Source organism: Ursus americanus, chromosome 2 (assembly GCF_024610735.1).
Source record: "Ursus americanus isolate L20-20 chromosome 2, mUrsAme1.1.p, whole genome shotgun sequence".
NCBI lineage: Eukaryota > Metazoa > Chordata > Mammalia > Carnivora > Ursidae > Ursus > Ursus americanus.
Window position 1 is genome coordinate 43870555 of NC_142128.1, and position 22411 is coordinate 43892965.

At 40.4% G+C, this 22411-nt stretch overlaps 2 protein-coding genes across 2 annotated transcripts; one reads left to right on the forward strand and one right to left on the reverse strand.

Moving 5' to 3' along the window:
• Window positions 1–4434: 4434 nt before the first annotated feature.
• LOC123783710 (olfactory receptor 10T2-like) lies at window positions 4435–5379 on the reverse strand. Its single transcript, XM_045784632.2, has one exon. It carries the CDS (start codon window positions 5377–5379, stop codon window positions 4435–4437), a length of 945 nt encoding a protein of 314 aa, XP_045640588.1.
• A 12609-nt stretch (window positions 5380–17988) lies between these two features.
• LOC148110564 (olfactory receptor 10K1-like) lies at window positions 17989–18930 on the forward strand. The gene has a single exon (XM_087866301.1). The coding sequence runs from the start codon at window positions 17989–17991 to the stop codon at window positions 18928–18930; it is 942 nt and encodes a 313-aa protein (XP_087722427.1).
• Window positions 18931–22411: the final 3481 nt, after the last annotated feature.

Sequence of the window (22411 nt, forward strand, 5' to 3'; positions counted from 1 at the left end):
CCACCTAAAATCTCAGACTTACAGCCTAAATGGAAAATGTGGATTTATTTACTTGGTCTCAGCCCACCCAGGTCATGAGCCTGGACTAAGACTGTCCAGACGCTCCCCCAGTGCTGTTCCCTCTCAGCAACCTCTTCAAGGCCTCGTGGGTGAAGGACGACAGAAGGAAGCATCCCTGCCCACTCACTGTCTCTCTTTGCCCTCCACACCACAGATGCCGGCGTGGCATCTCCCACTCCCTTTCTCCCATGTGGCCCATCCCCCAGCCCTCCCACCTACAAGAGCATAAATGTTTCACGATTCTAGAGTATGTACTGCTTGACCTTAAACATTTAGTTCTAATATCCATCTGGAATTGATTACGTGTATGATATGAGATAGAGGTAGATTCTCCATTTTCTCCTGTGGATATCCATTGATCCTGCCCTATTTCTGTAAAGATTTTCTTTCATTCCAGATACGAGAGAATGCACTCGAACTCAGTGTCAGCTTTGCCATAACCAGATGCATATATGTATATTGGATTATTTCTGAGTGATCTTTTGTCTTCCATTGTTCACGGTGTATATTTTTGCACCAGCATTTTACTACCTTTTTTTTTTTTTTTACTGTAACTTAATTATATGATTGGTAATTGGAAATGTACGTCCTCTAGCCTAGTGTTTTTTTAAGATTACTTTGACTTGTCTTTATTTTTAGGTTTGTATTTATTTATTTATAACTTGTTGGATACATATTTTCATGCATTTTACAATCCTGCTCCTCAACAAAGTACTGCTTATAAGCTAACGAAAGTGAAGTTTGAACGGAAGTTAAGAGTGAAGTCAACACCTAGATATAAAAACTGTGAAAAATAAAGGCAGTGTATCATTTTATAAGACTACAACAGGGCTTTCCTTCATGATCTGAGTTGTGTATAAAGAAGTTGATAAGTACAAAATGAAAATTTTGTCCTAGAGAAATGTATTTTTCCACACTGTTTTTCTGTAGGGTAGTGCTATTGTCAACTACAGTAGTCTTCAGTAATTACTGGGACGCACGATATCATTAGCCATCAGGGAAATTCAAATCAAAACCGCATTGAGGTACCACCTTATGCCAGCTAGAATGGCAAAAATTGACAAGGCAGGAAACAGCAAACGTTGGAGAGGATGTGGAGAAAGGGGACCCCTCTTACACTGTTGTTGGAAATGCAAGCTGGTACAGCCACTCTGGGAAACAGTGTGGAGTTTCCATAAGAGTTAAAAATATAGCTGCCCTATGACCCAGCAATTGCATTACTGGGTACTTACCCCAAAGATACAGATGTAGTGAAAAGAAGGGGCACGTACACCCCAACGTTCATAGCAGGAATGTCCGCAATAGCCAAACTGTGGAAGGAGCCGAGATGTCCTTTAACAGATGAATTGATAAAGAAGACGTGGTTCATATATACAGTGAAATATTACTCAGCCATCAGAAGGGATGAATACCCACCATTTGCATCAACATGGATGGAACTGGAGGGGATTATCCTAAGTGAAACAGGTCAAGCAGAGAAGGACAATTATCGTATAGTTTCACTTATATGTGGAATGTAAGGGATAGCAGGGAGGAGATCAGGAGAAGGAAGGGGAAAATGAAGGGTGGGAAATCAGAGGGGGAGATGAACCATGACAGACTATAGACTCCTGAAAACAAACTGAGGGTTTCAGAGGGAAGGGAGTGAGGGGATGGGTTAGCCTGGTGATGGGTATTAAGGAGAGCACGTATTGCATGGAGCACTGGGTGTTATGCGCAAACAATGAAGCCTGGAACACTACATCAAAAACCAATGACTTTACTTGTTCTTTTGCATTTCTGTATTCCATATTCCTAGACATAGGGATTTTCTTTTCTGCTGATTCAAAGAAATATAATTTATTTTTTTATTATTGACTTTGTATCAGGCAACCTTGTAAATATGTTCATTTACTAATTTTCATTTTTATCTGTATATTCCTGTGTGATTTCTATGTCCCTAAGAATATTTTCAATGACCACAGTTTAATTTCTTCCATTCAAACTACCATTATTTTATTTGTTTCCCTTAAAAAGGAAAGACCTCTAGTACAGTGTTACATAGAGAGTGGACGTCATTATTTTATTCTTGCTATCAAAGGGACATTCCCCTATTTTATTATTAAGCACAATATTTGCTCTCAATTTTTTAAAGATATGCTATCAGTTAGAAAAGTCTACTATTTTTAGTTTTATATGTTTTTATTTATAATTGCATGTTAACTGTTTGAATTTTTCTGCACCTCTCAAGATAATCACGTCTTAAACATGTAAATCAAATTTCGAAGTAAATTGTATATATAATTGTCTATAAAATGAATAAAATTATATATATCTAATTTATGTCCTGTATATATTCCCATCTCTTCTATCTACCGATCTAACATAATCAATAAATCTATCACTTCATCTATCCTGTTTTGCCATACATATAGTAATTTTGAACTGTAAAATATGTCAAGTGAAGCCACTTTTGGATAAACCCCATTTGTTAATATAATTGGGTTCAATCTGGTTGTCTTAATTTAACCCGAAAGTTCTACCTCATAGGATTCTATTTCTGCCTTATATTATCACCTTTGTCTGTCACCTAGATTTCTATTTTCAGGCACAAGGAACACATAAATATACTCATCTAAGCTATGCAATCCTTCTCTGAGTCCGTGCACCTGCCCAAAACACTCTTCACCACTCTCTACTTCCTCAGTTTTTACTTATTTTTCAAATCTCAATTTCAATATTACTTACCCCACAAAGTCTTTTTTGATTTCTCTAAGATTGAGGTAGATCTTCACTCATATAAGCCATTGTATTCCAAGTAATTACTTATCACACTGCATTATAATTCTTTTAGTCTGCAGTGTTTCTCACCTCTCTGTCTTAGTTACCCTCACTGTGCCTATGGAGTGACAGATGTGAAATAATTATTCGTTAGATAAAAGAATAACAGTACAAAACATATTCTGAGTTGATCATATAAAATAAATCTTTATTTGATATCTCATGAAATCAATATTAAAGTTACCACTGAAATGTTGTTGGGTGGCTAAGTTGGGTAAGCATCCAACTCTTGATTTTGGCTCAGGTCATGGTCTTCCGGTCATGAAATCAAGCCCCACTGCAGGCTCTACACTTGGCATGGAGCCTGCTTAAGATTCTCCCTCTTTCTCTCCATCTGGCCCTCCCACCCTACTCACACATTCTCTCTCTCTCTCTAAAAAAAAAAAAAAAAAAAATGCACCACTGAAGATCCAGAAATAATCCATTCAGTGTTGTGATAATTTATGTTTACAGGTAAGTCAGAAGATCTCAACAAACTGCCTTTGATCGTCATTTATTAATTGAACAAAGATTTTTTTTTGAAAGCCTAGTGTGCGCTCAAGTGAAAGGCTGAGAAATGAATATTTAGGAAATTATTATATACAATGCAATTGTTTTCTTGAAACACGCCTTTAACAAAACTCACAGTAACCTCAGTGGAATATGTATGAGGTACTGATGGAGGTGAGCGAAATTTGGTCACTTCTCACAACGCGGTCGAAAGAAAGAAGGCTGCGTGTCCCTCTTCGCGACAGCACTTACTTTACTCCTTTGCCCCTGCTGGAGCAGTAGCAGGTGCATCAACAGAGCTCGTGATTAGTCAACTTACTTTCCCACTATATCTGGCATTTACTACAATCCTAGTTTATGGAAGGAAGAAGGAAGAGGTAGGTGGGGCGAAAGGGAACGATACATTGTAATGCCTGTGCCTTCCAAGACAAGCATGGCATTGCTTTGCATCTACTAATTTACTGAGCTCTTAAAATGCCCCACTGAGGAGGTATTGGGAGTCTCATGTTACACAGGGGATTGCTGACCGCAAGAGAGACGAACCCTGGCTTATAGCATTGGACTGGAAAATGATCCAAACCAAGATTCAAACCCAGGTTTCTGTGAGTCCGCAATCTATATTTTCTTCTCTACCATCAGCCTTTTAGAACTTGAATTCTCTCCTCATTTATCTATAAGTGAATTCATTCTTTTTATCTAGAATTTACTTATTAGAAATATTTCTTTGTAAACTTCAAAATATAGAGACAAGCATTCAGAAACTTAAAAGTCCTTCTCCACGGTGTCCTTCAGTGTGAGAAGAGTCTCAGGGGCTAGGCATTCTCAGAAGGATAACGCATCATTTCTGGCGTCAGCTGAGAAAACCTACATTTCCAGTGCATGAAGATAGCATCACTTGAGTGCTTGAGAGTTTCCATATTCACATAACTTTCTGGGGACCAACTGGGATAACCTCCAGAGCAGTTATAGGCTAAGCACAAAGAAAGGCTTCCCAATAAAATAACCAATATAAATGAAAGTCCTCATTTCTACCTTGAATATAACGCTCCCGACTTGCCAAGTCACTCACACAGTTTTGGGGAATGAGTACCTGCCGAGAACCTTACTCAGAGCGCTCTTCACTTCTTTATTTCTCAGTGTGTAGACAAGGGGATTGAGCAGTGGGGTGATCACAGTGTAGGTCACTGCCACGAGCCGGTCCTTATCTGAGGAGTATAGGGACGTGGGCCTGAGGTAGATGAAGGAGGCACAGCCATAGTGCACGACAACCACCGTGAGGTGGGAGGCACAGGTGGCAAAGGCCTTCCACTGTCCCTCAGCTGATGTGATCTTGAGGATGGCGGAGACGATGAAGACGTAGGAGATGAAGATCAGCACAAAGGGAACCAGCAAGACCAGAATGCTGAGGAAGAAGATGACCATCTCCTTCAGGCTCGTGTCAGAGCAGCCTAGTTTTATGACCGGGGAAATATCACAGAAGAAGTGGTTGATCTGATTGGAGGCGCAGAAGGGCACACTGAACACCAGGACATTGACAACCACAGAGATCAGGAAGCCACAGCAGCTGGAGGCCAGAACTAGCAGCACACAGGTGGCTCGGCTGACAACAAGAGTGTAGTTGAGAGGGTTGCAGATGGCAACGTAGCGATCGTAGCCCATGGCGGCAATTAGAAAACAGTTGGTACAAGCCAGGCCCACGAAGAAGAAGAGCTGAGCGGCACAGCCAGAGAAAGAAATAGTGTGACTCGTGGAAAGCAGGTTGGCCAGCATTTTCGGTACAATGGCCAAGGTGTAGCAGGTTTCAGAGCAGGAGAGGACAAAGAGAAAGAAGTACATAGGGGTGTGCAAAGTCCTGTCCAGACGAATGACAGTCATGATGGTGGCATTGGCCATCAGAGTGGCCAGGTAAACCAGGAGGAAGGTGAAGAAGAGAGGTACCTGCAGATGCCCCAGGTTTGAGAAGCCTATAAGGATGAACTCAGTGATCACGCTCTGGTTCTGCCTCGTCATTGGTCAGCGGGAGTCGGATTCACACATCCTGAAATCGTGAACAGAAAGAATTTGACAAAAGGAAAAAGCCCCAAAGAGGCCACATTTGTGTTTCTGCACAAAGCTGAAAATATTAGTTTGAAAAACCGAGTAGCAAGCTCTTAAGCACAGTGGTCATAGGATGGGGGAAGCAGGAGGCAGGAGAAGTGACCTAAGAAGATATGGTCCAATTCAAGGACACCGGAAGGTTCATACACAGTCTGCTAAATCAAGTAGTGACTTAGAGCTCATCTCACCTAATCCTGTCATTTTATGGAAAAGGAAAAAGAGAGAAAAAATGTCAAGCCATTTATTTAACCCACATGAGAGCAACAGCCGTCAAAAATCGCTTGCCTGAAAAGCATTCTTATGACAAACTGATTCAGAAAACAACGAAAACCAATGAAAAGGGTTCTATCCAGCCCCTCCTAAGTTTGACTCAAATAGTGTTTGCTTACATGTAATGAAGTATTTTATTATTATTATTATTTAAAAGTGTGGAGATTTATTAATAATAATCAGTTGTGAAGCCTTTGGCACAGGCGTAGAATGATCCCACATATCAGGGTTTTCCTTGTCATGATCACACGGGAATTTGGGAATAAGTGGCTAAGTAGAGCTCCGACTTAGTGCAGAGGGTGATGAGGCCTCCTCTATTCTGGAATGTTATAAGAACAACTCTCCCCATTATCTTTGGGAAAATCTGTCATTTGATCTGAGAGCAAGTAGTGCTGAAACCTTCCTAATAGACTGAGACAACCAGACAGTCTTTATATTAGCAGAAGCTCAGGAATCTCCTTCTTCAATTTGGACTCAATTCTGTGAACTTTTTATATAAGCCTGGGATTTATGTCTAGTCCCCACAGTCAAGATCCAGGTATAAGAAATCCTGAGACACAGCACAGGCTGCTCTCTTGCTACATGTCTCGATTGTCGAGAACCTTCGTATTCAGAGATGAAGCAGATATGCCTCCTTGACGCGCCCTGCCCTAGCTCTGGAAGACTCCCCTGCCGACACCTGCAAGGGGTTCTTTTCATCACGCCAGCCCTTTAGTTATTGGAGAAGTGATCATATCCCTTAAGGGGTCTCATTTTCCTCCTGACCAACACTCTCAGTTCTCTCAATTATTTCTCATGACATTATTTCGGGAAGTCTCTGTCCTCATCCTCCCCTCAGGTGCTTTACTCCCGAGCCTTACGGCCCCCTTCTGGTCTCTGCTGTAGACAAGTGGCAATCACACATCACTATTTCCGTCCTCTGACTTTACAATTAACGTTCATTTCCTTTCCTACCGTTCTGTGCCCCCCACAGTTAACATCTATCCCGGCTACAAACCCCAGCTTGATACTGATCTCCTGAAAGGCTTCTCTGAGTAGCTGTAAGGCTTTGATTACTCTGTGTGTCAACTTCTCTGTCCGTTTGCTCCAGGACCATGTGCTGGAACCGACGCAGAGCAAGGCCGGCAGGGACAAAGAAGCTAGACTGTGAGGCTGGGACCATGACTCTGACACTGACCAGCTTTATGACTGTGGAAATCACTTCTTTGTGCCTCAGGCTTCCATCTGAAATGGCGATAATATGAGCAGAAACCATTCCATGAGCACCAAACGTTCACAATTAGGTCCCCGACTCGGAGTGAATACTCAGCACCTACTAGCCGTAGCTCGCCCACCTGCCTCACTCACCAGTTAGGACGCTGAGGCCCAGAGACGTGAGGGATCAAGTTCTCGGTTGTGTAGCGTTATAGCGGCAGAGGTGAGACTGTGTCCCAAATACCTACAACTCTCCCGTCCTGGGCTGTCTGCTCGCTAACCCGGGTCCTACTGTTGAGATAGTCTCTGCACTGTGTGCTTACATACCCGAGCCTGAGGAAACGGATCGGCGTGTCCTTGCTCTGTGTGACCCCATAAGGCAGGCGACCCCCTCACCTCTCCTTCTTCCACCTTCGCTGTGTCACCAAAGCTTTCCTTCCGCTGAAGGACACATCTGTCCTGTCCTATTTCCTGGTTCAGGTCCGTCTTAAAAACAGTTGGCTGTTTTACACTCTGAACCTTCTCTCCCTTTGCTCTCTCCATATTCAGATGGCAGAGCTTGCTCACTGGACCATCTTGTCTCTTTTCCCCGAGTTGCCCCCTGGATCGCGATGCTCTGACCCACTGCACCTGTGCACGGGGTCCACCAGTTGTTCTGCCTCTGAGGCTTTCCTTGGCGCCAGGACGTTTGTAGAGGGATTGACAGAGGACACTGCGAAGAGGACAGCCTGCGGCTTCGGCCACCATGCAAGGGAAACACTTACATTTAGAGGCAGAGTTCCTGCCCAGTCCCAGGTTTCCTTCTGTGTCCTGTCACAGTGTAAAGGGGAGACAAACAGGCAACCTTCGTAAGAACATCGAGCAGTATTTTCTTTGCAGAATTAATTGGGGGAGGTTGGGGGGCTATGAGCCTTTCAAGAGGAAAGAGAGCTCTGATTGCTGCATGGACTAGAGCTCAGTGGACAGCCCGATTCTCACCAGCCCTGTGTGCCCGGTGGCAGGGGTGCCGGGGAAATCCCTGGGTCTTATACAAGTAGCTACTCCAGGGGATTGAGGCCTTGGGGGGAAGTAGTTTTTGGATTCTGGGCAAGAAAAACTTGAGATAAAAAGAGTGAAGTCAATTCTGTACTTTACTTGATCTGTGCAGAGGGTGAAATGATTTTTTTCACAGGTCATTCATTTTAGCTCAAGGTTCCATTTGCTGAATGAAGTAATGAGCTGTCTCTCCCTCTATCACTGGCCCTATAGATTCTGCGTCTAGGTTAACTGTTTTAAGGGATTACATAAATGCCTTCTTTGACAAATGTCATAGTTTCCTTCTTTTTCACGTTGGTAGTTGAATACACCAGATAATTATTTTCTGTAGCTCTCCTGCTTCATACATCTTTGCTATGCTTGCATTCCAAGGGGGCACAAATTGTAAACTTTTCTACATTCCCCTGTTAGAGTCATCTTTTCAAAGACATGAATTAATTCAGATGTTCCCCTCTGCATCCATGAATCCATCAGTTTAATCATTATGCGTTGAGTACCAGTGTCGTTCCAGGAATTCTGGGGATGGTTCTGTGGGGAGGGCTTCACAAAGAGGGGAATGACACAGCCCATGATGGTGGTGGTTCACGGGCCACATACACATGAGGTGCATGGACAGGTGTCTATCATTGGATTTACCCAGGATCCTCTGCATAGAAGTATTTGGGGTGGGGTCTGGGAATACCTGACCTTGGTGATTCCATTTCCTCTTAGCATGTTTACCACTACAGCCCTTTGTCTGAAAAGAGTGTGGTGTTTAGAAGGGGAGATGCAGAAATAAGACAAGGAGGGCCAAGACCAAGGCCCACGGAGGATACTACAGCGTTACCCATGCTCAGGGTCCAAACAGTGGCTCTCACGCTCCTCAAATTCCCCTTACACATCTCTCCCTTCCATCGGATGCCTCTTCCTGAAGGAGTCAATGTTTTTGTGCTCTGGAAGGAGGGAAGAAATCACAGATGTCTTTCTTGAGTTTTCATTTTTTTTTTTTTTGGTTTCTTCATTCTCAATTTTATTTATTTATTTTTAAAGATTTTATTTATTTTATTTTATTTTATTTTTTTATTATGTTAGTCACCATACAGTACATCCCTGGTTTTTGATGTAAAGTTCAATGATTCATTAGTTGCGTATAACACCCAGTGCACCATGTGATATGTGCCCTCCTTACTACCCATCACCAGCCTATCCCATACACTCACCCCGCTCCCCTCTGAAGCCCTCAGTTTGTTTCTCAGAGTTCATCGTCTCTCATGCTTCATTCCCCCTTCTGATTTTTAATTTTTAACTCTGAGAAATATAAGGTTCTTATTGATAGAAGTCTGCTCTGGGCTCCTAGAAATAGAGTCTTGTCAGTGTTGGTCTCATTTCTGAGGAGGAGGACACAGATACTGTAAAGAATTGTTTAAATCGGTAGGTCATTTAGATCGAGGGGCAGAGGATTGTACCGTGCAGGCTGCCCTGCTGCTCGCTTCTGTCCTGCAGCTCGGATCCTGGAAAGTACCAAGATACAAAAATGAACATATTGTTTGATTGCATTTATATGAAATTATGGAAAAGACAAAACTTTATGAACAAAATGCAAGATCCGTGTTTTTCTGGGGACTGGGGATGGGGGGACTGACCACAAAAGTATTAAAGGGAGCTGTAGGGGTTGTAGAAATGTCCTGTAACTCGATTGCGTGGATGTCTTTTGGATTTATACATTTTTCAGATCTCACCAAACTGTACATTTATTTATTTTTTATAATAATATTTGTTATTATATTATGTTAGTCACCATACAGTACCCCCCTAGTTTTTGATGTAAAGTTCCATTGTATATTTAAATTGAAAACATTTTAAGGTATGTAAATTAAATCTCCATAAGGTTAGTTTTCGATGTAGAAAGTATTTTAATAAAACGAAAGACTAGGTGGAACCTTTTGAGTTCAAAGTGTCAATTCAACAGGAAGGTAGAACAATATAATTATACGTGCATCTTACATCAAAGCCCCTAAATATATGAAACAACTATTGACAGATCGGAAAGGAAACAGACAGAAATCCATTAATAGTAGGAGACTTCAGTATCCCACCCTCCATGAAAGGATCATTCAGACAGAAACTTGGCAAAGAAACAGATGAATGGAACAAAGGTGTGGAACAAATGGATCTAACAGACATGCACAGAACTTCCAACCCAATTCTAGAAGAATGCACTTGCTTTTCAAGTGCACATGGAACATCCTCCAGGATAGATCCCCTGTTAGGTCACAAAACAAGTCTTAGCAAATTCAAGAGCAAAATCATTCCAAGTATTTTTTCTGACGACAATGGAATGAAACCAGAAATCAGTAACAGTAAGAAAATGGGAAAATTCACCAACATGTGGAAACTTAACAATGCACACTCACAATCATTGGGTCAAGGAGGAAATCCAAAGGGAATTTAAAAAATATCTTGAGACAAACAAAAAGGAAAATACAACATACTAAGATGTATGGGATGCAGGAAAAGCAGCATTAAGAGGAAAGCTTATAGCCATAAATGCCTAAAGAAGAATGATCTCAAACAAACAACCTAACATGACACCTTCAGGAACAAGAACAAAAAGCAAAAACTAAGCCCACGGTTAGCAGAAAGAGTGCAAAAATAAGCATTTGAGAGGAAATAAATAGATACTAGAAAAGGAACACAAAAGAAAGATCAACAACAATGAATGCTACTTCTTTTGAAAACCAAAATCAAAACAATCTTGATAAAACCTCCACTGGACTAATTGGAAAACAAAGGGAGAAGACTCAAATAAATAAAATAACGAATGATAGAAGAGAAATATCAATGTGTGCCTCAGAATCAGAAAACATAATAAGGGACTATTATGAGCAACTGTACAACTACGAAGTGGATAATCTAGAAGAAATGCATAAGTTCCTAGAAACATGTAATCCAAAAGTGTATCAAGAAGAAATAGAAAGCTTGAAAAGACCAATTACAAATAAAGAGATTTATCAGGAATCAAAAATGGCCCAACAAATAAAAGCCCAGGACCAGATAGTTTCACGGGTGAATTTTCTACCAAACATGCAAAGAATTAACACCAATCTTTTAAACTTCCAAAAAATAGAAGAGAGAAGGTTTTCAGACTCATATCATGAGGGTAACATTACCCTAACACTGAAGCCAGAGACAGCACAGAAATACAATCGGCCAAAATTACTGCTAAACACAAACGCAAAAGTCCTCAGCACGATACTGGGAATAGTATCATCACATCATCATCATAAATACATAATAGTATACATAATATAATAAATATAAAATAAGACTTTGAAATTACTACATATTAGGATCAATATAATAATCAACATAATCAATAATATAATATATTCAATATTCAATAACATAATCAATATAATCAATAATAAAATATATAATAATATAAAGAATATGAAAATAAATATAATAATAATAAAATAAGACATTGAAATTATTACATATTAGGATCAATTGAGACTTGTCCTTAATATACAAAGACAGTTCAAGGTATACAAATCAATGTGGTAGACTGCGCTAACAGAAGGAGTGAGGAAAAAAACACATCATGGGAAGAAAAATGCAAAAAAAGCATTTGACAACATACAACATCCATTCATGATTAAAACTCTTAACAAATTGAGTCGATAGGAATTTGCTTTGACACAATAAAGGCCATATATGAAAAGTCCACAGCTAAATTATAATCATTGATGCATGATTAGGTGAAGATGTATGTATTCTTATATACATATATACATATATGTATATATGTATACATATATAATATACATATTATATACATATATAATATATATATTAATAATATGTACAAAATATCTGTATAATTATAATCATTGATGCATGATTAGGTGAAGATGTATGTATTCTTATATACATATATACATATATGTATATATGTATACATATATAATATACATATTATATACATATATAATATATATTAATAATATGTACAAAATATCTGTATAAGTATATATATATATTTATGTCTAATGGAATATTACTCTATGATGGTTTCTTTCATCTATGGAACATAAGAACTAGGAAGATCTGTAGGAGACGAAAAGGATAAAGAAAGGGGGGTGATCAGAAGGGGGAATGAAGCATGAGAGACTATGGACTCTGAGAAACAAACTGAGGGCTTCAGAGGGGAGGGGGTGGGGGAATGGGATAGGCTGGTGATGGGTAGTAAGGAGGGCACGTATTGCATGGTGCACTGGGTGTTATACACAACTAATGAATCATCGAACTTTACAACAAAAACCAGGGATGTACTGTATGGTGACTAACATAATAAAAACACATTAAAAAATATAATGAGAAGGAAGGAAATTATCCCATTTGTGACAACAAGGATGAATCTGGAGGACATTGTGTTGAGTGAAATAAGCCATTCACCAAAAAACCACATAATGATGTGGAATCTAAACAAGTCAAATTCATAAAAGCAGAGACTAGAATGGTGGCAGCCAGGGGCTGGAGGGAGGGGAAATGCCGTGATGGCAGCCAGTGGGAACAAGGGAACAAAGGTTGGTTACCATAGACGGATAATTCCCAAAGGTCTAATGTAGAGCATGGTGACTATAGGTAATAACTCTGTATTGTATATTACAAATTTGCTGAGCCAGTTGAACACAAGTGTTCTCCCCTCACACATAGTTCATAACTAGGTGATGCGATTGGTATGATAATTAGTTTTATTGTGGTAATCACTTCACAATACACACATATATCAAACATCACATTATATGCCTTAAATATGTACAACTTTGTGAAGTTGGAAAACATTTTAAAATAAAAAATGAAAATGGATTAAAAATATTTTAAAGAGGAAAAAAACTAATGGCTCTGTCATCAAGAAAGTCAATATACTTAGATGGGAAAAAAAATGCTATGTAAACTCTGGAACTGAAAACCTCAAAACTTAGAATACGTGTACCTTTCAGAAGTCGACATATTCATTGACAGATTGAGCTGTGTTCCTCACGCTAAAGGATACTCACAAAAATGATCTACCTATAAGCTAAATTTACATTTTGACATCAAGGAAATGTTTTCAGAAAAATAAAGTCAATTCTGTAGCAATCACAAAATAGTAGGAACAATGACCCTAGCCAGTGTAACGAGACCCTTTCTGCCTGCAGATCACGTGCACAGTAGAACAAAGTAGCTCAAGTGGCCACGGGCAAGTCTCAATTTCCAGTTTTGTGCTTCCTGGCAAGGGCAACACTCCTTTGAGAAATAATGCCTCTAAACGACGAAGCTCAACCTTACGCGTGTCCGTCATTCAGGGTGTAATGGAAGGAGTGGTGTCTAACTCCTCCCACACTGATTCCCAGACGCACCTGACCTTGGTGCTGGAGAGTGGGCACAGTACCTTGCTTGGAGGATGGAGTAGATTCATGGGGCTTATCAGGGGTGGTCACACACTCGGTGCTTCTGCTGAGCCTTCCGGAAGCCATTTCTTTATTCTACCAGGATACCTCCATCGAGGGATGGGATACATCACTGGAAGGGAGCCCGTTTCCCAGTATTATTCACTAAATAATCACAGGTTTCTTACTGACATGTGAGGTCGCTTCTGTTGCCAAAAATGCACAGATGCATTTCTGAGTCCGCCTCTCTGTCTCTCTGGACTGTTCATCTCTCCTTGTTCCCACCATGTGCTTTCTATTACTGAGCGTCTTACTCCTTGGAAGAGTGAGCCTCTATACGACCCATGTTTGTCAAAATTCTCTTAATTCTTCCATGTAAACCTTAGAAATTTGGTTGTCAGTTTGCCTTCACAATTCATGCTGGGATTGGACTGGATTTACTCATTTTGGATTCACTTGATTGAAAGTGAGAACTTGATGTTTAGTCAATCTACTAAAAACCATTCGTAAACAACAAGCAATTTAATGATAGAGCTCAACTAGACCGACGATGCTTGAGAAAATTTAGGTTTGGGCAGAGTATCTCGATGTCCCTAATGAGAAGTTCTCTGGACAAGAACCTGCGAACATGAATTTGTAATTAAGCCCTCTTTTGACTCTTAGAAAAACTAAAGTTGAGAATCACTGGACAGATACACTCTTACCCTGACTTAAAATTCAATGAAAAATTCCCACATGGTCTGTAGAATACAGTTTCAATTGTGGTGATTTCTCCTGCAGAAGCCACCACACGTGGACTCAACTTCCAATGCAGACTCGGGCTAATTACACTCCTGGCTCCTTCTCCCCAGGTTCCTCAGAAAAGGCTACCGTTGAGAACCTGGTGACATTAATTCTCCAAAATAGACTTGACTACTAATTAACCCCAAGACAATGTCCCCAGTAGTAGATCTAGCCTCAGGAGCCCAACGATCACAGTGCTTGCTTCTAATAACCACACGGCACGTTGGTCACCAGAACTTCTACACACACTGACTTTGGCTGGAGGGGCCCATGGTCCTCATGGGTGGCAGAGGCTTCCTCTATTGATGCAGATGAGAGCTTCTACTTCAGGGCAGGTTCACTCTCTTCTGGTGTCATTTCTTCAGTTTCCGATCTTTGGCTTAGAATCTACTTGTCAAGGGACCCCACATACTGAATAGCTCCTTCTGTCTGAATGGAAAGGAGGAGAGCGATGTAGGTACTTACTGAATAGCAGGGATATTGGTGTAGTCTGGGGCTGGGTGGGGTGTGAACCCGGGTAGCGCTTGTGAACAGCCAGCTCCTCAAGCAGATTGGTGATGGCAGTCTCAGTACGTGGCAGCGTTGAGAAGGAAAAACAGGGGCTACTTTTAACTCGAGGTCCTAGGAGTGATTAGGTGTGGTCCATAGAGTTCTATGAATTTTCACAATGATCAGACTGGGTCAGTTTGGTTCCCAGATAGATTTTTCTTTTCTTTTCTTTCCGACTGGTTGGCTCATGGATTAAAAGAAATAGATCTTGAATCTCCACTTCTCTCTCTGCCATGTACTCATGGATGAGTGGTTTTTGCTATAATTGACATCCAGTGCTCAGATTCCATTTTAATAGGGTATGTTCAGGGTTCTCGTGTGTATCTAAGAAGATAAAAGTTTTACTTCTTTACTCTCTGAGGCTGCTCGGTTTATTGATTGATGCTTTCCTTAAGATAACTATCTGGATATCTCAAAAGTTTTGCATCTGAAAAATGTGTAGATTTGCCCCCTTTTTGTAGGTACCCAAGACCCTCTCATGCTGAGTCACTATTTAAATCCAGATTACATAATATCCCAATGGGGCATCTAAGGAGTCAGAAAAATAAGGTATGCAAGTGTCATCTCCTAGAATTGCAACCTGAATGCCATGCATAGGGTCTAGAATATAAGGGCACATCAGGGATCATCGTTTAGAGAATCTTGGACTCCCTGAGTTGAAAAGACTCTTGGGGTCAGTACTCCACTCTGGCCCTAAGTCAAAACTCCTTCTGCAAGAGAGTGTTCAAGGAGCTGCCTAAGTACTTTCCCATGCATCTGGCCAGTTTATTACACTTGTTGCTTCCTCTAGCCCCTTTAATTTTAAAGGAAGGAGATGGACTGTGCTTACTTTATGTGTGACTTCGATGAAGTGTCTTACTCAAAGTTACACAAAGCTACTTAACACAGGGATCTTCTCATGTCAGATGGAGGCATCTTTTACCTTATTTTTATAGCCTGTGGGTATTTGGCCAGAAGATCTTTTTAATTTTTCTGCTCTTCTATCTTTCCATGCAGAGTACAGATTTAACACACTGTAGTGGTCTCTGATGTTTTCTTGAGCAGATGAGGGCTGCCGCCTCAGATGGACTGTGCTTCTGGGTTCCCAGACACCACAAAAGGGCCAAATACACCAATAACACAGTCCATTAGATCCTGGGCTTATATTAATAATATGTAAAAGAAAAATTCCACTTAACTGAACTCAGCTATTTCATGGGTCTGAGTGACAACTTAGAGAATTATTTTGGATTTGGGAAGATACATGTAGTCCTTCAGAATTGAGAGAATTCCAGCCTCTGTGGCCTAATCCATATGTTATACTCAGTGGAGTGAGGATATGGTGGGAATTAGATGTGGATTATGTGAAGAAGATCAAAAAAATCTTTGGAAAGTGCTAAAACAAAGTTAAAGCAATGAATATAAGCTTGGATTTTCCTCAGTGTCTTAAAATAGATATTCATTCGTCTTTGGGAGAGTGTTATGTTAGCACACTGTCTCATTGGTTTGTTTTTCTAAATTTGGAAAACATAACTATTATGCACATACCTATTTATATAATGAGGATAGACATGGTAAATATAGAGTTTATTTTTAACACAAATATCTATACAGTTACAGAATGAAAAATGCCTATTAATTTGTAAAATAGCTTTTAAACCAGCCTATGTGATTATCCTCATATTAACTTCAAATAAATGAATAATTATGTCTATTTAAGTTTAGGACCAGTTTCTAGCTAGTAAGAAAGAAAAAAAATTTATCTCCATTTTCTAGGGACAGATAAATGAGTTTCAGAAATTTCCCATCATTTGGGGCACCGACATGGTACATAGGTTAAGCGTCTGACTCTTGGCTTTGGATAAAGTCATAATTTCAGGGTCAGGAGATCGAGACCCACATCTTAAGATTCTCTCTCCTTTTCCTACCACTTGTGCACTCTCTGTCTCTCTCTCTCTCTGTCTCTGAGATAAATAAAACTTTTAAAGAAAAAAAAAAAGAAAATTTTCATCATATACCTTAAATCTAGAAATCTAAGATTTGCTATTGGCTAGAAGAATGTAAAAATGAACAATTCTGGTAACAGATGCAAATGATTCCTGAACAGAAAATGATGTACAAACATATAAATAGATTGAAAAGTGTGTAAATAAAGACTGGGTGCGACCAACAAATGATGGCTGGAATTAAACTAGGTGATTTTGCTTACAGAGAACACTTTCTTTAGTTCCCAGGCATGGACAATTGGGAAATACACCCATGAAAAAATTGTCTGATATTAGTCCTAAAAATAGCTTTAGAAATGATCCTTTCTGCAGTTTGCAGACTGTGTTTAGTAGCAGAATATTCAAAAGGAATATTGTTGATATAACAGTGTATAAAACATAGAGACTGTGATTTATGGCAGGGCACTAGAACCTGGAGCACTGACTGATTGTCCCATTCTTTCTCATGATCTGTGACAAGCTCTGAGCCATTTTTGGAAAAAACTCTTCTCTGAGGCACAGAAAATGGGAAAAGGGAGGTGAGATGCATACCACACAGGTAATGAGTCTCTTTCTAGCACCCTGGTGACTCTTCTCTTCCTGGAAAAGGGGACATTCTTCTTTAAACTAATGTTGTCATCTGTTCCACCCTTCTCTCAGGACCCCAGTGTGGAGCCTCCAGAAATGTCCCTAATTATTCTCTTAGTCAGTCTGTCAGAAATAACACCAAAGGTGTCTGTGTTTTTGTTTTTGTTTTTTTCTTATTGCTTTGGTTACTGCCATGAGTTTATGATGTTCTTCCCACATATCCTAGCATATAAGAAGTCCTCAACAAACACAATTCCCCTCACGTTTGCTGGAGAACTCTTCCTCTCTCTTCCCACCTTATGGCTGGATAAACAGGTTCATATGTTGTGTCTGAACCCGCTCACTCCTTACTCATTCCACATCCTGGTCAAGTTATGATGGCTGGAATTAAACATACTTTTCCACTTGGAAAGCTAGTTTCCTTGGGATGCCAGTGAAAGGACAAACACGATAATCCCTAAGTAAGATACAGGTAAAACCAATGAGACAGATCCTTAACCCTTGGTAGAAGATACCGTGGACTTGGTCTTAAAGAAAGCCTCCTAAATGGCCGTCAGATCCTCTGTTGTATATTTAGCCTTAATTCTTTTCTTAGCAGACCTTTCTGAGGGGGAATGAAGGACTTGCCTGCCTCCAGACTTTGTGCTGATTTTCCCATAATTTCTACTCTCCTTCCCGGATCCGGGCCTCTGTCTCTGTCTCTGACTCTCCTGGGGGTGCTCTGCATGGAGTGGGGCAATGAGACCCTGGTGAGGGAGTTCACCTTCCTTGGCTTCTCTTCTCTGGTCGGGCTGCAGCGGCTGCTCTTCATTGCCTTCCTGCCCCTCTACCTCTTCACTCTGGGCACCAATGCCATCATCATTTCCACCATCGTGCTGGACAGAGCCCTTCACACCCCCATGTACTTCTTCCTTGCCGTCCTCTCCTGCTCTGAGACCTGCTACACCTTCGTCATTGTACCCAAGATGCTGGTGGACCTGCTGGCCCAGAAGAAGACCATCTCCTTCCTGGGCTGTGCCATCCAGATGTTCACCTTCCTCTTCCTTGGCTGCTCTCACTCCTTCCTGCTGGCGGCCATGGGTTATGACCGCTACGTGGCCATCTGTAACCCTCTGCGCTACACGGAGCTCATGGGACACCGTGTGTGTGTGGGACTAGTGGCTGCTGCCTGTGCCTGTGGCTTTACTATTGCACAGATTATCACCTCCCTGGTATTTCACCTGCCCTTCCGCTCTTCCAACCAGCTCCATCACTACTTCTGTGACATAGCCCCTGTCCTCAAGGTGGCATCCCATCATTCGCGCCTCAGTCAGTTGGTCATATTCATGATTGGGGTGTTTGTCTTGGTCGTTCCCCTGCTACTTATCCTGGTCTCTTACATCCGCATCATCTCTGCCATTTTGAAGATCCCATCTTTCACCAGCAGGTACAAGGCCTTCTCCACCTGTGCCTCCCATCTCATTGTGGTAACTGTTCATTATGGTTGTGCCTCTTTCATCTACTTAAGGCCCAAGTCCAGCTACTCTTCAAGTCAGGACACCCTCATATCTGTGTCCTACACCATCCTCACACCACTGTTCAATCCAATGATTTACAGTCTGAGGAATAAGGAGTTCAAGTCAGCCCTTCGAAGAGTAATGGGCCAGACTTCATATCCTTTTAATTAAATTAATTCATTAAAATTAAATTTTAACTATTCAGTGAATTGTATGTATTTTATTTATATATATAATTATTCTGTGACATTTCTTCTTATCTCTACTTTAAACTTAACCCACATATTCTGCTACACAGAGTGTAATTGATATTATTTCCTGGAACTTATTTCATTTTGCTTTTATTTCCCTTTTGACCCAAAAATTATTTCACAGATTTTAAAATTCTCAGGTGGAAGACCCTTCTTACGTTTTCATTGGATAGTTTATTATGCTGGTATTGGGAATATTGTTTGTATTCTTACCACTTTGTGACCTTGGTTCAAGTTTTTTTTTATAATAATATTTTTTATTATATTATGTTAGTCACCATACAGTACATCCCTGGTTTTTGATGTAAAGTTTGATGATTCATTAGTTGCGTATGACACCCAGTGCACCATGCAATACGTGTCCTCCCTACTACCCATCACCAGCCTAAGCCATTTCACCACCCCCCTCCCCTCTGAAGCCCTCAGTTTGTTTCTCAGAGTCCATAGTCTCTCATGCTTCATTCCCCCTTCTGATTACCCCCCTTTCTTTATCCCTTTCTTCTCCTACCGATCTTCCTAGTTCTTATGTTCCATAGATGAGAGAATCCATATGTTAATTGTCTTTCTCTGCTTGACTTATTTCACTTAGCATTAACTCCTCCAGTGCCATCCATGTTGCAGCAAATGTTGAGAAATCGTTCTTTTTTGATAGCTGAGTAATACTCCATTGTATATATGGACGACATCTTCTTAATCCAGTCATCTGTTGAAGGGCATCTCGGATCCTTCCACGATTTAGCTATTGTGGACAATGCTGCCATGAACATTGGGGTGCATATGGCCCTTCTCTTCACTACGTCTGTATCTTTGGGGTAAACACCCAATAGTGCAATGGCTGGATCATAGGGTAGCTCAATTTTTAACTTTTTAAGGGACCTCCACACTTGTTTTTCAGAGTGGCTATACCAACTTACACTCCCACCAACAATGTAGGAGGGATCCCCTTTCTCCACATCCTCTCCAACAATTGTTTCTTGCCTTGTCAATTTTTGCCATTCTAACTGGCGTAAGGTGGTATCTCAGTGTGGTTTTGATTTGAACTTCCCTGATGGCTAATGATTTTGAACATTTTTACATGTGTCTGTTAGCCATTTGTATGTCCTCATTGGAAAAGTGTCTGTTCATATCTTCTGCCCATTTTATGATTTGTTTATTTGTTTCTTGTGTATTGAGTTTGAGAAGTTCTTTGTAGATCTTGGATACCAGTCTTTTATCTGTAGTGTCATTTGCAAATATATTCTCCCATTCCGTGGGCTGCTTCTTAGTTTTTTTGACTGTTTCCTTGGCTGTGCAGAAGCTTTTGATCTTGATGAAGTCCCACAAGTTCATTTTATCTTTTGTTTCTCTTGCCTTTGGAGATGTGTCATGAAAAAGGTTGCTGTGGCCAATGACGTAGTGGTTGCTGCCTATGCTGTCCTCTAGGATTTTGATGGATTCATGTCTCACATCGAGGTCTTGCGTCCATTTGGAGTTTATCTTTGTGTATGGTGTGAGAGAGTGGTCAAGTTTCATTCTTTTGCACATAGCTGTCCAATTTTCCCAGCACCATTTATTGAAGAGACTGTCTTTTTTCCACTGGATGTTTTTTCCTGCTTTATCAAAGATTAGTTGCCCAAAGAGCTGAGGATCCATTTCTGGGTTCTCTATTCTGTTCCATTGGTCTATTTGTCTGTTTTTGTGCCAGTACCATGCTCTCTTTGTGATCACAGCTTTGTAGTACAGCTCAAAATCCGGCATTGTGATGCCCCCAGCTTTGTTTTTCCTTTTCAACAATTCCTTGGTGATTCGTGGCCTTTTCTGGTTCCACACAAATTTAAGGGCTGTTTGTTCCAGTTCTTTGAAAAATGTCATTGGTATTTTGATCGGGATAGCATTGAAAGTGTAGATTGCTCTGGGTAGCATGGACATTTTAACTATGTTAATTCTTCTGATCCATGAGCATGGAATATTTTTCCATCTTTTTGTGTCTTCTTCAATGTCTTTCAAGAGTAATCTGTAGTTTCTAGAATATAGATCTTTTACGTCTCTGGTTAAGTTAATTCCAAGATAATGTATGATTTTTGGTGCTATTATAAATGGAATAGATTCCCAAATTTCTCTTTCTTCAGTCTCATTGTTCGTGTATAGGAATGCAACTGATTTCTGAGCGTTGATTTTGTATACCGCCACATTACTGAATTGCTCTATAGCTTCTAGTAGTTTCGGGGTGGATTCTTTTGGGTTTTCCATATAGAGTATCATGTCATCTGCAAAGAGAGACAGTTTGACTTCTTCTTTGCCGAACTGGATATGTTTTATCCCTTTTTGTTGTCTGATTGCTGTTGCAAGGGCTTCTAGTGCTATGTTGAATTATAGTGGCAAGAGTGGGCATCCTTGTGTTCCTGCTCTTAAGAGAAAGGCTTCCAGTTTTTCCCCATTGAGAATGATATTTGCTGTAGGCTTTTCATAGATGGTTTTTATGAGATTGAGGAATGTACCTTTTATCCCTACACTCTGAAGGGTTTTAATCAGGAAAGGATGCTGTATTTTGTCAAAAGCTTTTTCCGCATCTATTGAGAGGATCATATGATTCTTGGCTTTTTTCTTGTTGATATAATCTATCACACTGACAGATTTGTGAATGTTGAACCACCCTTGCATCCCAGGAATGAATCCCACTTGGTCACGATAGATAATCCTTTTAATGTACTGTTGGATCCTATTAGCTAAGATCTTGTGGAGAATTTTGGCATCCATATTCATAAGGGATATCGGTCTATAATTCTCCGTTTTGTGGAATCTTTGCCTGGTTTGGGGATCAAGGTAATATTGGCCTCATAGAATGAGTTTGGTAGTTTTCCTTCTGTTTCTATTTTTTGAAATAGCATTAGGAGAATAGGTATTATTTCTTCTTTGAATGTTTGGTAGAATTCCCCGGGGAATCCATCAGGCCCTGGAGTTTTGTTTTTTGGAAGGTTTTTAATCACTGTTTCAATCTCTTCATGATTAATTGGTCTGTTTAAAAAAAATCAATTTCTTCCTGTTTCAGTCTTGGTAGTTTATAGGTTTCCAGGAAGGCCTCCATCTCTCCCAGGTTGTTTAATTTATTGGCATAAAGCTGTTGATAAAAGTTTCTAATGATCCTTCCTACTTCATTGGTGTTGGTTGTGATCTCTCCCTTTTCATTCATAATTTATTAATTTGGGTCCTTTCTCTATTCTTTTGGATAAGTCTTGCCAGTGGCTTATCTATTTTATTTACTCTTTCAAAGAATCAGCTTCTAGTTCTGTTGATCTGCTCTACTGTGCTCCTGGTTTCTAATTCATCCATCTCTGCTCTAATCTTGATCAACTGCTTTCTTGTGCGTGGATTAGGCCTGTTCTTCTGTTGCTGTTCCAGCTTCTTGAGGTGAGAATATAAAA

Excerpts from the sequence above, each read along its gene's own strand:
- LOC148110564 (XM_087866301.1), top strand. The coding sequence starts at position 17,989 with ATGGAGTGGGGCAATGAGACCCTGGTGAGGGAGTTCACCTTCCTTGGC.
- LOC123783710 (XM_045784632.2), bottom strand. The coding sequence starts at position 5,379 with ATGACGAGGCAGAACCAGAGCGTGATCACTGAGTTCATCCTTATAGGC.